We start from the raw sequence: 13,105 nt of genomic DNA on the forward strand, positions 1-13,105 counted from the left end.
AGGGAGGGGCGGGGCCATCTGCTGTGATTGGTTGGGGTGAGAGAAGGAAGACAGGATAAAAGACATGCTGTGGAAGAGAGACAGAGGTTAATAACAGATATGATTCAATGCAGAGAGGTCTGTTAATACATAGTGAGTGAGAAAGGTGACTGGAAAGGAAAAACTCAATGCATCATGGGAATCCCCCGGCAGCCTACGTCTATTGCAGCATAACTAAGGGAGGATTCAGGGTCACCTGGTCCAGCCCTAACTATATGCTTTAGCAAAAAGGAAAGTTTGAAGCCTAATCTTGAAAGTAGAGATAGTGTCTGTCTCCTGAATCCAAACTGGAAGCTGGTTCCACAGAAGAGGGGCCTGAAAACTGAAGGCTCTGCCTCCCATTCTACTTTTAAATACTCTAGGAACAACAAGTAGGCCTGCAGAGCGAGAGCGAAGTGCTCTAATAGGGTGATATGGTATTACAAGGTCATTAAGATAAGATGGGGCCTGATTATTTAAGACCTTGTATGTGAGGAGCAGGATTTTGAATTCAATTCTGGATTTAACAGGAAGCCAATGAAGGGAAGCCAAAACAGGAGAAATATGCTCTCTCTTTCTAATCCCTGTCAGGACTCTTGCTGCAGCATTTTGGATTAGCTGAAGGCTTTTCAGCGAGTTTTTAGGACTTCCTGATAATAATGAATTACAGTCGTCCAGCCTGGAAGTAATAAATGCATGAACTAGTTTTTCAGCTTCACTCTGAGACAGGATATTTCTAATTTTAGAGATGTTGCACAAATGGAAGAATGCAGTCTTACATATTTGTTTAATATGTGCGTTGAAGGACATGTCCTGGTCAAAAATGACTCCAAGGTTCCTCACAGCGTTACTGGAGGCCAAGGTAACGCCATCCAGAGTAAGAATCTGCTAAGATACCATATTTCTAAGCTTTTCAGGGCCGACTACAATAACCTCAGTTTGATCTGAATTAAGAAGCAGAAAGTTAGCGGCCATCCAGGTCTTTATGTCTTTAAGACATTCCTGCAGTTTAACTCATTGGTGTGTGTTATCTGGCTTCATGGACAGATAGAGCTGGGTGCCATCTGCGTAGCAGTGAAAATGTATGCTATGTCTTCTAATGATACTGCCTAAGGGAAGCATGTATAATGTAAACAGAATTGGTCCTAGCACTGAACCCTGTGGAACTTTATAATTAACCTCAGTGGGTGAAGAGGACTCTCCATTTACATGCACAAATTGGAGTCTGTTAGATAGATATGATACAAACCACTGCAGTGCAGTACCTGTAATACCTACAGCATGTTCTAATCGCTCTAATAGGATATTATGGTCAACAGTATCGAACGCTGCACTGAGGTCTAGCAGGACAAGCACAGAGATGAGTCCACTGTCAGAGGCCATAAGAAGATCATTTGTGACCTTCACTAAAGCTGTTTCTGTGCTGTGATGAGCTCTGAAACCTGACTGAAACTCTTCAAATAAGCCTCTGCAGATGATCTGTTAGCTGTTTGACAACTACTCTATCAAGGATGTTTGATATAAAGGAAGGTTGGAGATTGGCCTATAATTAGCTAAGACTGCTGGGTCTAGAGATGCTTTTTGAGTAAAGGTTTAACTACAGCCAGCTTGAAGGCCTGTGATAGCCGATTATTAGAGATAGGTTGATCATATTTAAGATCGAAGAATTAATTAATGGCAGGACTTCTTTGAGCAGTTTTGTGGGAATGGGGTCTAAAAGATATGACATCCATGGAGGACTTTTACCTGTGAGCAGGTACTTCTCTCTGTTTGTGTCTGTGCTGGCGGAAATCAATTAATTAATAGTCAATTGATTTTCTTTATAATAACTAAAGCTTCATAAACTGAAATCTGTGTCTATGTTCATCCGATCATTAATCAGTCATTAAATCAGAAGCAGAGGCAGTTGTGTGGTTTCACAGGTTTTATTGATTATATGGAGGATTAGATAATTAATTGAAAAAGGAAATCAGTTCTTTGGCAGCACAAAGTTTGTGGTAAAATAAAAACAAGCAAAACAGAAATGCTACACCTGAAAGCAACAAACTGATCAATAAGTCTGATTAGGTCTGCTGAGGAGGTTAACACCCTGGTCACAAATACTTCTGTATGGTTAATAAGCAGGAAATGGCAGGTTATTGAAAAGCTGAGTCCCTCAGAGAGGACAAAAGATATTGATCGAATAAGAAAACATTAGATAAAAATTCATGTTTAGTAAATCAACACAGCAACTGGAACAGGCAGGAACATCAGGAGAACCTCAGCAGAATGTAAAGAAAACAACAGGGGAACATTAGGAGAACATATCAGTGGAATGTAGAGTCATGTCAGGGCAACCTTTCAGGAAATATTTGGAATATCTTTGGGAGAGCTTAAGAAGACACTGGGGAATGTTTAACTTCAAGTGAAGCAAGTTCCAAATGTAAAAATCTTGTAGAAAAGCTTCAGTGTAACCAACAGTTGATCTTTGGAAACCTTTAAAAAAACTTAGTGGAACATCAGAGCAGTCAAAGATGAGAATTTTCTGGAGAACCAGACTGAATCTTTTGGGACAAAAAGAGTCTAAGAGAATCAAAACCAACCAGTTTAACCAAATAAAAACTCAACATAAACACCAGAGGAACATTTTAGACAACACGTGGTTAGAATTGGGATTGTTACCAGAATACTACAGAAACCCTGGAGATCATGCTGGGAATGTCAGTAGAACCTTGACAGAATGCTTTGGGGATCCTCAAGGGGTCATTAGGGTACTACCAGGTTAACAATATCTAGGGATCTCCTGGGAACCTTAGTGGAACACTGGTATAATGTTCTAATAACCTGAAGGATCAAATTAGGTGAATGCTTGTAGAACATTTTGTAAACCTTCTAGGGGTCTGTTTAGCACCATGTTAACCTTGTGTTCCCTGAGATCTGGATGATTGACAGGTGAGGGTTTAGAACATCACTGGGTTCAACTGGGTGAATGTTTTATGTTTCGGATCAGGCCGATCATCACAGTTACATCAGTCAGCTGCTTAAAAAGAACGCATATCAGCAATAAAAGAAGGAACATAAAAATCATCCCATTCCTGTAGAAACCCCATATCTCCAGGTTCTAGCTTTAGGTTTCAGATCAGTGGAGGAACTAAAGTTCTTGACGTCATGCATACTTCAACCTAAAACACTAAGGAGTGTAACATATACGTGGTTTACAGGATCACATGTAACACTGGACTGGACTGTTTGTGGGGGTTTATCAATACTCAGAAATATATATAAAACAAACCTGAGCTCCGAACTTTAAAGGAACATTTCAACATTTTTGGGTCTGTAAATATGAAACTACAGCAAACAGCTACTAAGACTAGCTTGGCATAAAGACCAGGAACATGGAGATGCCCCGGAGGGCTCGTAGAGGAACTTCAGCAAGCCGTTTATTGAGTGAACTTTGGAAGGATGCCTGGGGTTCTTACAATGACCTTTGGGAATCTTTAAGGAATTAACTGGGGAATTGAAGGAGAACCTAGGAAGAACCTCTGTGGAAGGAAAGCCTAAAAAGAACCCAGGCACACTGAAATGTTAATTTAAGAAGATGAGGACTTTCTGATTGATCGTAGCTCAGGTTTGTTTTGTCACTAATGAAACTCCATTACCAGAGGAGTGTTTAGGATTCATCCACCTTCTCCTCCTCTCCTTTCTCCTCCTTAGGGAGGGTGGAGGATAGAGCATACTCCTCTCCAACTCCCTCCGAAACCACCGACACATCAGCCTCCACCACAACTGACGTCTGCTGCTCTTTCACCACCTCTGTCTCCTCTTCCTTCTCCTCTTGTTTCTCCTCTTCCTTCTCCTCCTCTTTCACTTCCTCCTCCTGCTGCTGCTCGGTTGGGGCCAGCTGGGCATGAACTTCTGTGAAGGAGACCTCCTGCTCAGTGCTGCCCAGTGGGGAGAGCTGGATGTTAGCCTCAGTAGTAAGTGTCTCCCCAGTTGGAGCAGAGGCCTCTGGAAGCTGAGATTCAGAGTTGCTGCGAGGCTGTAAACACAAAATCAAAGATTTGAAATCCAGAGAAACCCAAGGGGAACCTCAGTGGAACACTCGGACATTGTTCAGAAGACTTTGGTGGAACATTCCATGTGGACTGGGTAACTTTAGGGTAACTTTAGGGTAACGTTGTGAGGGGAACATACTGGGACCTAATGGGTACATTGGTGGCGTCTCTGGAAAATAGTAAGAGGAATAACTCTGTACCTTCCTCATGTGGAAGCTCAAAGGTGAAACCTTCAGGCTGGCAGTCTTTTGCTTGATCTTCTCTCTTTGTTCGGCAGAAACGATCTTCGTTCCGATCCTTGTCATCTTCTTCTCGATGTTCTGCCTGGAGAACGCCTTCTTTAGACTGTCCACCTGTAGACAAGGACATGATTACCTGTCTGTGTGACTACTCTCACCTGTCTCACTGTCTTTATTTCTCACCTTCTTCAGGCTGGATCGTTTCAGTTTCTCAGCTCTGGACTTCTCCATGTTCTCCAAATCTTGAGGCCATGCCTCCTCGTCTTCTACCTCTGCCTCCAGCCCAACGTCCTCATCAGATGATAGGTCGATAGTCTGGAGCCCGCCCTCCTGGGAACGGTTGCCATCCAAGCTGCCCGGCTCCACTTCCTCACCTTCCTCCAAAATCTCATCCCGAGGGTATGGAGGAGGATCCTTCACAAAAACACTGGAGGGGATCTCGTTCTCCTCCTAAAGTGGAACACAGGAGAGCATGAGGAGGCTGTCCGGTGATCTGTGGAGGAACCAGAGACCTCTCCTCTGACTCCAGGGGGATCTTGGTGGAACAAAAGGAGAACTTCGAGGTTTTGATAAACCAGGAAAAAAGCAACTGTGCCCAGTGAGGAGAACTCTTTTTTTTTGTTTCACCTCTAGTGGAACCACAGAGACCAGAACCAGAACCAACAAGAACCTGAAGAACCCCAGTAATGAGTGTGCGCAGTGCTGTCCACATAAACACAACAGGGGAGGGCTTACAGAAGAACCACACACAGTAACACACTCTGACTCACACACACATGTTAAAACTCATGAGGAATGCTGGGTATTTAGGGAGGATGGGAGTGTTTACTGTCAGTGAGAGAAGACAGTGCTGACTTTAAGTATACTGACTGTAGTACTAACTGTAGTATTGACTACAGCTGAGTCCTCCTCACACCTCATAGGTACACACTGATACTGCAGTACTACAGCTTTACTGCACACCGCGTCAGCTGATATCAGCCCCGAGGACAAGCTATGGAAATAAAAACTGACCTCATGACTCTGCTGACTGTCACTATGATAACCAGATCACATGATCACTGTCCATTTTTCCAGTTCAGTTCCCGTAGCAGCTGGTGGCCAAATAAGGCGACCGGCTGAGAGCCAGCTGGACCCTAACAGACCTCCTTTGTTCATAACTACAACTCCCAGCATGCCTCAGAGCTTCTGGTCCAGGTGTGACTCACAAATGACGTTGGGGTGGGAGGATCTTTGTAGCAGGTTGAACTCACCTGCATTCATGCAAAAAAGCACAGCAGAAAACAGGAAATCCTGGATATTCCCGAAGAGGCTCAGAGCAGCTGATGGAGTGCCTGACCTCTGACCTTTGACCCACCTGTACAGGGGTATCACTAACCTGGAAGATGAGGACTTTGAAGTTGTTCCTGTTGATCAAGTGGGCGTGGTTGGCCTCCAGCTTCTTCACCTGCATGCCCTGACGCTCCATCTTATCACGAATCTGCATCAATGCACAAGTGAGAGGGTTAGGGACAGGTGTGCTGTAAATCAGTGCTGCGTACTGACACGTGTCCCGCATACCTGTGCTGGGTTCACTGACCTCTTTCATAGTGACGGACAGCTTGCGGCTTTTGTCCAGCAGTTTGCTGACTGTGTTCGACGTGAAACTTTGACTTTTGGACAGTTTGGTCATGTCAGCCTGGATTCCCTTGACGACGCCCTCCATCTCCACCTGGTGCACCTGAGACACAACCAGCCAATAACCTTGGTTCAATAGTTCATCGGTAACAAAATCTGAGAGGATCCCAGAGATTAGACATTTGAATTCTGGACATTATGCACCATACACATGGTGTGCTTTATTTGCTGTATATTACCGGCTGCTTAGCACTGATTTGAACTTTTTTATTTCATCCTTGTTCTTTTCTGTTTCCCTGTATATGCCGCTCTCTGCACTCTGAATCCCCCTGTAGGGATAAATAAAGTGACTGAAAATCAGGAAACATGTCCCAAGCATTGTTACTGATCCGGAAAAACAAACCCAGGCTGTAGTGCGAGCCTGCGACCTAATCTGCAGTCTGTAGTAAACGTCTGTCAGTGACAAACATGACAGGAATCCACAATTACACCAGAGCTCAACATGTGGCAGCTGCCTCACGTTGGTGTGAGAGCCAGAAAGCGAGCGGTCACAGAGAAAGGAGAATAAGGGTTTTAAAAGGAAATTTGGAGTTTTTGACTGGAGTTTGGTCTGGACTATGACTGAACATAGCTGTCTTTGATCCTGGAAACACCAGCAAGCCTTCCTGTTTCTATTCCAGGATAAACTGGACTAATGTTGAACACTGACTTAAATCTGCAGTTTTTTGTCTGGAGTTTGGTGAGAGCTTCAGGACCCTGTGTCAGAGCTGGAGCCCCCAGGTGTGGCCCTGCAACCTCACCTCCATCTTGTGCTGGTTCTCCTGCACGGCATCCAGCATGTTGACCAGCTTATCCAGCAGCGTGAGGACTGTGATGGCGTTGACGGGACCCTGACTCATCTTCTCCGGGTCCAGTCCCGCCATGAGAGAAGAGGGCGAGGCCGGGTCCTCCTGCTGGTTCTCGGGGTCTACCTGGTCCTGGTCCTGAGAGGGGACCAGCAGGTCCTGGCACTGGTGGGTTTCCGTGGTTACCATGATGGCAGCGTCAAAGCAGAAACTCCAAAATGTCCGAAATGTCCCTGCTGCAGGAAAAGTGCGGAGCTGCTTCCTGAATGCTTGCTCTCAGTGTGTGTGTGTGTCCTGGGCTCTGATTGGCTGTCTCTGAGGAAAACTTTCCGTCTAACTTTCCAACAGTGGAAGCGTCCACACCTTTAACTGCTTCACTGCCACAGCCTGACACAGACTCAGGAAACCTTCACACAGAGACGGGCTTTTAATGTGGAAGGTTCACGTTAGTGTGTCACTTCTTGTCAGGTGTTGTCAGGTGTCTTCTCCTGTCAGAAAGCATTCAATCATTCACAAACTGACCTGAGCAACACGTTCGTGGAGCTGAAGGGTTAACTCTGCAGCCTTGGGGTCTGCCACGCCCACAGCGGAGAGGGCTGTTGCCGTGACAACAGGGCAAGAAGGGCTGTTTGTGTTTGGAGACAGAGAGAAAGGGAGGGAGGGAGTCGTGTCTCTCACTCATGTTTTTAAGGTGAAGTCATCTGGAAGGAAACACTCCCTCTCTCTCCGTCTGTGTGAAGCTCTCTCGCCCACCGCTCACGTCAGACAGGTTCTGTTTGTCGCTCTAACGTCGTTTTCATAAAGTTTAATTCAGCTTTATTTATACTCTGCAAACTCACAACAACAGTCAATTCAATGATACTGTGAGGAAAGCCCCTGCAGTATCAGAGAGGAAACCCTGACAGTCAGACAGCACCTGGCAATGGTGGACAGGAAGAACTCTCTTTTAACAGGAAGTAACCGTCTGCCATGTGCTGTGGTCACAGCAGTCTAAGATCATCACAGGTGTACCCTCAGAGCCCTCCCCAGTCCACAGATGGTCTTTACTTCCTGTCCAGGATGTGCAGAGTTCTCACCTGCTGTCATGTGACTGCTCAGGTAATATGGAGGAAAAATGTTTCCTAAAGAAAAACAGATATCCGAACTAAACATGATGGAGGCGTCCAAGTGAATATAATGAATGTAACGTTGTTTGTATGTGTAACCAGCGCCACCTGGAGGAGGAACTGTGGAAAGGTTGTGGGTGCTTGAGGTCAGCGCTCTCCTGTGACGATGATTAATTTAAACAGTTTAATGAAATGTTTTTATGGTGTAAGGTTTTCACTGATAATCTTCCCTCTGTTGTCCTTTTTTGTTCTTTTGATTCAAACATCATTTTGTCTTGGTGAGTCCGTCCAGCCGTGAAGGACGAAGGGCGGACTCACCTCTTTGTTGTTTCCTTTGTTTGTTTGAGCCACTTCCCTTTACAAACCCTGGTTACAGGTCACACACGGCGCTGATTCTCAGACCCAAACTGTTTGTGGCCCACAGGTGACGATTTGCAGTGCAGGGCCATATGCCTGCACCTTTGGTTTGATATGTGCAGCTGAGACATTAGTAAAATGTGAACGATGGAATAAATAAATTAATCTCTTCTGGGCATTTTGTTCTACGTCTCAGTGCTCAGTCACATATGTGACGTCGTGATGTTCTTTCTATGTCATTGTGGTTCTGTAGCTGGTCTAATTGATTATTTCTGTTCTAAACTCAGTTTTAATTTCACTAAAAACCAGTTTGTCTCTAATCGAAGACATAACTGAGCTACAGTAACGATGTTCACACGTACGGAGATTCACTCAGACTGTCTTTAATATTCACACAAACCAACCTGAAACCCCCTGTTGGTACTGGTGCTGTAATCACTTGATGATGATGATGATGATGATTATGTGTGTTGTGGTCAGTTTGATCTGCCCATTGCCGTCATCACAGGTGACCTGAAGCCTGGTCAGAGCTGGAGAACCACAGAGGAAGAACTTGGAGTTCAGCTCACAAAGACAGGAAACAGGAAGACGCTGAGTGTGTTAGAGAGAGGAAACATCTGAATATCTGACGTCAGCTCATTAAAACACATTCACTGTGTCACCATGGTAACACAGGGAGGAGTGTCAGCTTTTATTAAAGTCAGTGTTTGTAGTCCATCAGTGAGGAAGAGGAGGGTGAAAGAGGAAGGAGAGACCACAGCTTCCTCTGACCTGCAGGCTAGTGATGTATCGGTCGCGAACGAAACAGCTCTTACAGTCGTCTCTTTGAAGTGAACAACGCGAGCCAGCTCCTTATTGGGAGCCGTGGAGTTTTTTGTCTTTCTCTCACCCTCTCTCGCACTTTTTCCCGCTTCACTCCACACGTGAGCCTTGTGCTTTGCGCTGGGCAGAGGGGGGAGGGGCAGTAGTTACACTCAGTAGCACAGGAACAGAGCGGGAGGGAGAGAGAGAGAAAGAGAGCCAGTGACAACAACGTCACATTAGAAAGGTATAGTAATCATCCACAACTATTTTCAGTTGCAGATGATAAAGGATTCAGAAAGTGTATTCATGCAGGTCCATATGACAGAGAATATGCATCTTCTTTTTGTTTTCATATTTTAATTTATATTTAATTGTGTTGTGGTTTGCAGTGTTTTGTGTTGTTTTACTTTAAATTAGTTGAAAAGGAAAAAGCTGAAAATTTAAATAGTTAAAAGTTGAAATGTGAATAGTTGATTTTTGTATTATATGATTTATTTATTACATTTTATGTGAATTAATGAAAGTATATTTACGGTGGCCCCTAGAGACAAAGCACGTACAAACTCCAAAATACGTACGAACTCCAAAACATGTAAAAACTCCGAAGCACGTACAAACTCCAAAACGTACAAAACACAACAGAAGTGCTCCAGGATGCTAGGGGCAGTGTTTTGTTACCTAGTGGCTACACAAGCCAGGAAGTACCAGCGACTGGATTTGGTGTGTGGTATTAACAGGTAAATGAACTTTTTTTTTTAATTATTTGAATATATATGAGTGCTTGTGTATAAATACACAAACAATACACATATGCTTTCAATTGTGTAATTTAAGTGATCTAGGTAGCTCTGTTTTGGAAGTTCAGTTAACGCTAGAAATGTGTTTTGGAGTTTGTACATGCTTTGGAGTTTGTACGTGTTTTGTCACTAGGGGCCACGTATATATTTATTCATAAGCATATATTAATATAATCAAGTTTCTTTTTACATTAGTAATTCCTTTTGTGCATAATTGTATATTGTTGTTAATAATAAATTAATTACAGCAACAAAACAACCTGAAGAGTCGGTTTGGAGCCGAAAGAGCCGGCTGTTTTTAGTGAGCCGAGCCGAAAGAGCCGGTTCTCTAAAAAGAGCCGGAAAATCCCATCACTACTGCAGGCTCAGCTGGGGGGCGGGCAAGATGGCGGACTGAGCAGTCGCATCCATCTGAACTCCTCACTAAAGTCCCGATGTTTTAATCTTGAAGTTATAAAATCCACTCCTTTGAGCTATATTGACGACGTTTCAGCCCGAACATGAAGAAAACCAACAACACGAAACCTCCGGCAGTGAAAAACCTCCCTTTTACAACCCAGAGAAACAGCGAGCATGACTACCCAGCTCCGATGGAAACTGCTAATTCCAGCAGCAACAAGAGGGACAGACTGTTAACAACCCCTGATAATACTCCTGAGAAACCACATATGGAGAAAAAAGCAAAAGGTACGGCTAGTGATAATGACTCCAACACATCCACTGACACTATACTGAAAGCTATTGAGAGTCTTGGAAAACGTGTTGATGACCGCATGGACGAAGTTAGCAAACAAATTCAACAACATAGCGCCATGCTGGCTTCCATCGCTAAATCGGTGCAATTTAATTCAGAGGAGCTGCAAGAATGCAAAAAGAAAATAAAACACCTGGAAAAAGAGATGGAATCAATCAAAAAAGATAATGACGATATTAAGGATCGTGTATTGAGCCAGGAAAGATACAAAAGAAGATGGTGTCTTCGTATCAAAGGGAAAAAGGAGAAAACAAATGAAAATATCAGAGAAGAAGTGGTGGAACTTCTAGGAAGGATTGCTCCGGACCTAAAGATGAAGATGGAAGAAGCAGTTGATGTTGTCCACAGAGTGGGAAGAGCGGTGGAGAATAAGCATCGACAAATCATTATTCTGTTTATGAGACGTGCCGTGAGAGATGACATCTGGAGGCGAACAAAGGCTTCTCCCGTGTGCAAAGAAGAAGGCATCCGCTTTGCTGAAGACCTGACCCCAGAGGACTGGAGATCCAGACAAGCGTTGTGGCCAAAAATCGACCAGGCACGGAAGGAAGGCAAGGCTGCAGGCTTCAGGGGCCCTTTTGGTTTCATAGAAGGCAAACGTATCAGGGTAGAGACTCCAGGTACGGGCTGACATCTGACTACGAAAGGAATATACAGTGGAACATTTCGGATGATGGGACTTTTACCTCAAGATTTTCCTACTCCATCTCCTAAACTTCCTCTTTAAAGCTGTTCATGTGTTCCGTGTTCCAATTAAAAACGAATATTTCTTTTTTTTTTCCTTTAACACAAGGGGACTTAAAGACTCAATTAAGCGCAAAGCTGTTTTTCTGTTCTGCAAGGGGCAACAGGCAAATTGTTTTTTTCTCCAGGAAACTCATTCTGAGGAATCTGATGTGAAATTTTGGTCACAACAATGGGGAGATAAAAATTTTTTTAGTCATGGTACAAACAGGTCGGCTGGGGTTGCTATTTGTTTCAACAGATGTCGTGGTAGGTTTTTGTGCAACATGGCAGACAAAAATGGACATTGGGTTGCCTGTGTGTTAAATATTGATAATACTCTGATTATTTTGGTTAATGTTTATGGATACAACAATGATCAAGAGAATAAGAACCTGCTGCATCAAATTTCTACAGTTATAAAGGAACTTTATACCAAATTCCCTACTGATTATATAGTAGTTGGAGGTGATTTCAATGTGACTCCTGATGAATGGTTGGATAGATGGCCTTCAAAGTTTTCAAGAGAGCATAAAAACCCAATATTTGAAAAATTCGCTAATGATACTAAATTAATAGATGTATGGAGAGTGTTAAACGAAGATGTAAAACAATTCACCTGGCACAAACCTAATGGTCAAAGCAGGTCACGTATTGATTATTGGTTGGTATCCAACTCAATTTTACAATATGTCAAGGAAACAGTCATCTCTAACAGTCCCTTAAGTGACCATTGCGCCATTATTCTGAGACTACAAAGCAAAGACCAAAACAACACATTTAAGGATTATTGGAAATTTAATTGTCAGATGCTGAGAAATGAGGAGTATTGTAATTCTATTAAAAAATTAATTTTAGATATTCAGAATGATGAAGCCATCAATACACCGATACTCAAATGGGAATATCTTAAATTTAGAATCAGAAAAACCTCAATTGCATTCGGTAAAAAGTTAAACAGACAAAGACAAGAAGAGGAATCAAATGTAGTAAAAGAACTTATGAATCTGTATGGCAAATTGAATTGGACTGAGGAAGAAAAAGGAAAAATTAATAATTTACAATCTAAATTGGACGAAATGTACCTTTATAGAGCCAAGGCTGCTTATTTGCGATCCAAAGCCAAGTGGATAGAAGAGGGTGAAAAGAACACTGCCTATTTTTGCAATCTAGAAAAACGTAGACAAGAATATAACTCAATATGTAACCTAATAATCGACGGAGAGGAATGTACAGACCCTAAACGCATTTCAAATGAAGTATTTACTTTTTACAGTAACCTTTATAAGTCTTCATACTCAGAACAAAATGTCACCTCCTTCTTTGACAAAATCAGTAATTGGATTCCAGTAATTGATGATAATTTTAGAGAAATTTGTGATGAAGACCTAACTATAGAAGAATTTGATTTTGCTATTAAGAGCATGGCATCTGATCGCTCACCGGGACCAGATGGTATAACAACTAATTTCTATAAGCACTTTTGGGAAGACCTAAAATTACTATTATTCAGTGCGATAAATGAATGTATAAATCAAAAGGAGCTTATGACAACAATGAAACAGGGAGTTATAAAATTAATTCCAAAACCGGGGAAAGATAAGAAAAAACTAAGTAATCTAAGACCTATAACACTTTTAAATACAGACTACAAAGTTTTTACAAAAGTTTTAGCAACAAGACTAAAAACAGGTATTTCTGAAATAATTAGCCCAACACAATCAGGATTTCTCAAAGGACGGTTGATCCAAAATAATATCCGCTTGGTTTTGGACCTCATCAATTACAATTACCTAATTAAGGATGATGGT

The 13,105-nt window shown here is 42.8% G+C and overlaps 1 protein-coding gene across 1 annotated transcript; it reads right to left on the minus strand.

Annotated features, from left to right (window-relative positions):
• Positions 1 to 1,924: 1,924 nt before the first annotated feature.
• Positions 1,925 to 7,062, minus strand: cavin2b (caveolae associated protein 2b). The gene is made up of 6 exons (XM_086263582.1): positions 6,709 to 7,062; positions 5,871 to 6,011; positions 5,670 to 5,771; positions 4,475 to 4,741; positions 4,253 to 4,405; positions 1,925 to 4,036 (listed from the first exon to the last, which is right to left on the minus strand). The coding sequence occupies exons 1-6, from the start codon at positions 6,940 to 6,942 to the stop codon at positions 3,668 to 3,670; spliced, it is 1,266 nt and encodes a 421-aa protein (XP_086119708.1). The 5' UTR covers positions 6,943 to 7,062; the 3' UTR covers positions 1,925 to 3,667.
• Positions 7,063 to 13,105: the final 6,043 nt, after the last annotated feature.

The sequence above is a fragment of the Aulonocara sp. 'chitande type north' Nkhata Bay genome, linkage group LG15 (genome assembly GCF_057382095.1).
Source record: "Aulonocara sp. 'chitande type north' Nkhata Bay isolate Kocher_YH1m ecotype deep benthic linkage group LG15, A_spYH_male_GT1.1, whole genome shotgun sequence".
NCBI lineage: Eukaryota > Metazoa > Chordata > Actinopteri > Cichliformes > Cichlidae > Aulonocara > Aulonocara sp. 'chitande type north' Nkhata Bay.

Bases quoted from the DNA above. Each gene is read 5' to 3' on its own strand.
- cavin2b (XM_086263582.1), bottom strand. From the start codon at position 6,942: ATGGTAACCACGGAAACCCACCAGTGCCAGGACCTGCTGGTCCCCTCT. The intron at 5,772-5,870 runs GTCAGTGAACCC...GCATTGATGCAG, and splicing joins TGTCCGTCACTATGAAAGAG to ATTCGTGATAAGATGGAGCG. The intron at 4,742-5,669 runs GTTAGTGATACC...GTTCCACTTTAG, and splicing joins TCAAAGTCCTCATCTTCCAG to GAGGAGAACGAGATCCCCTC.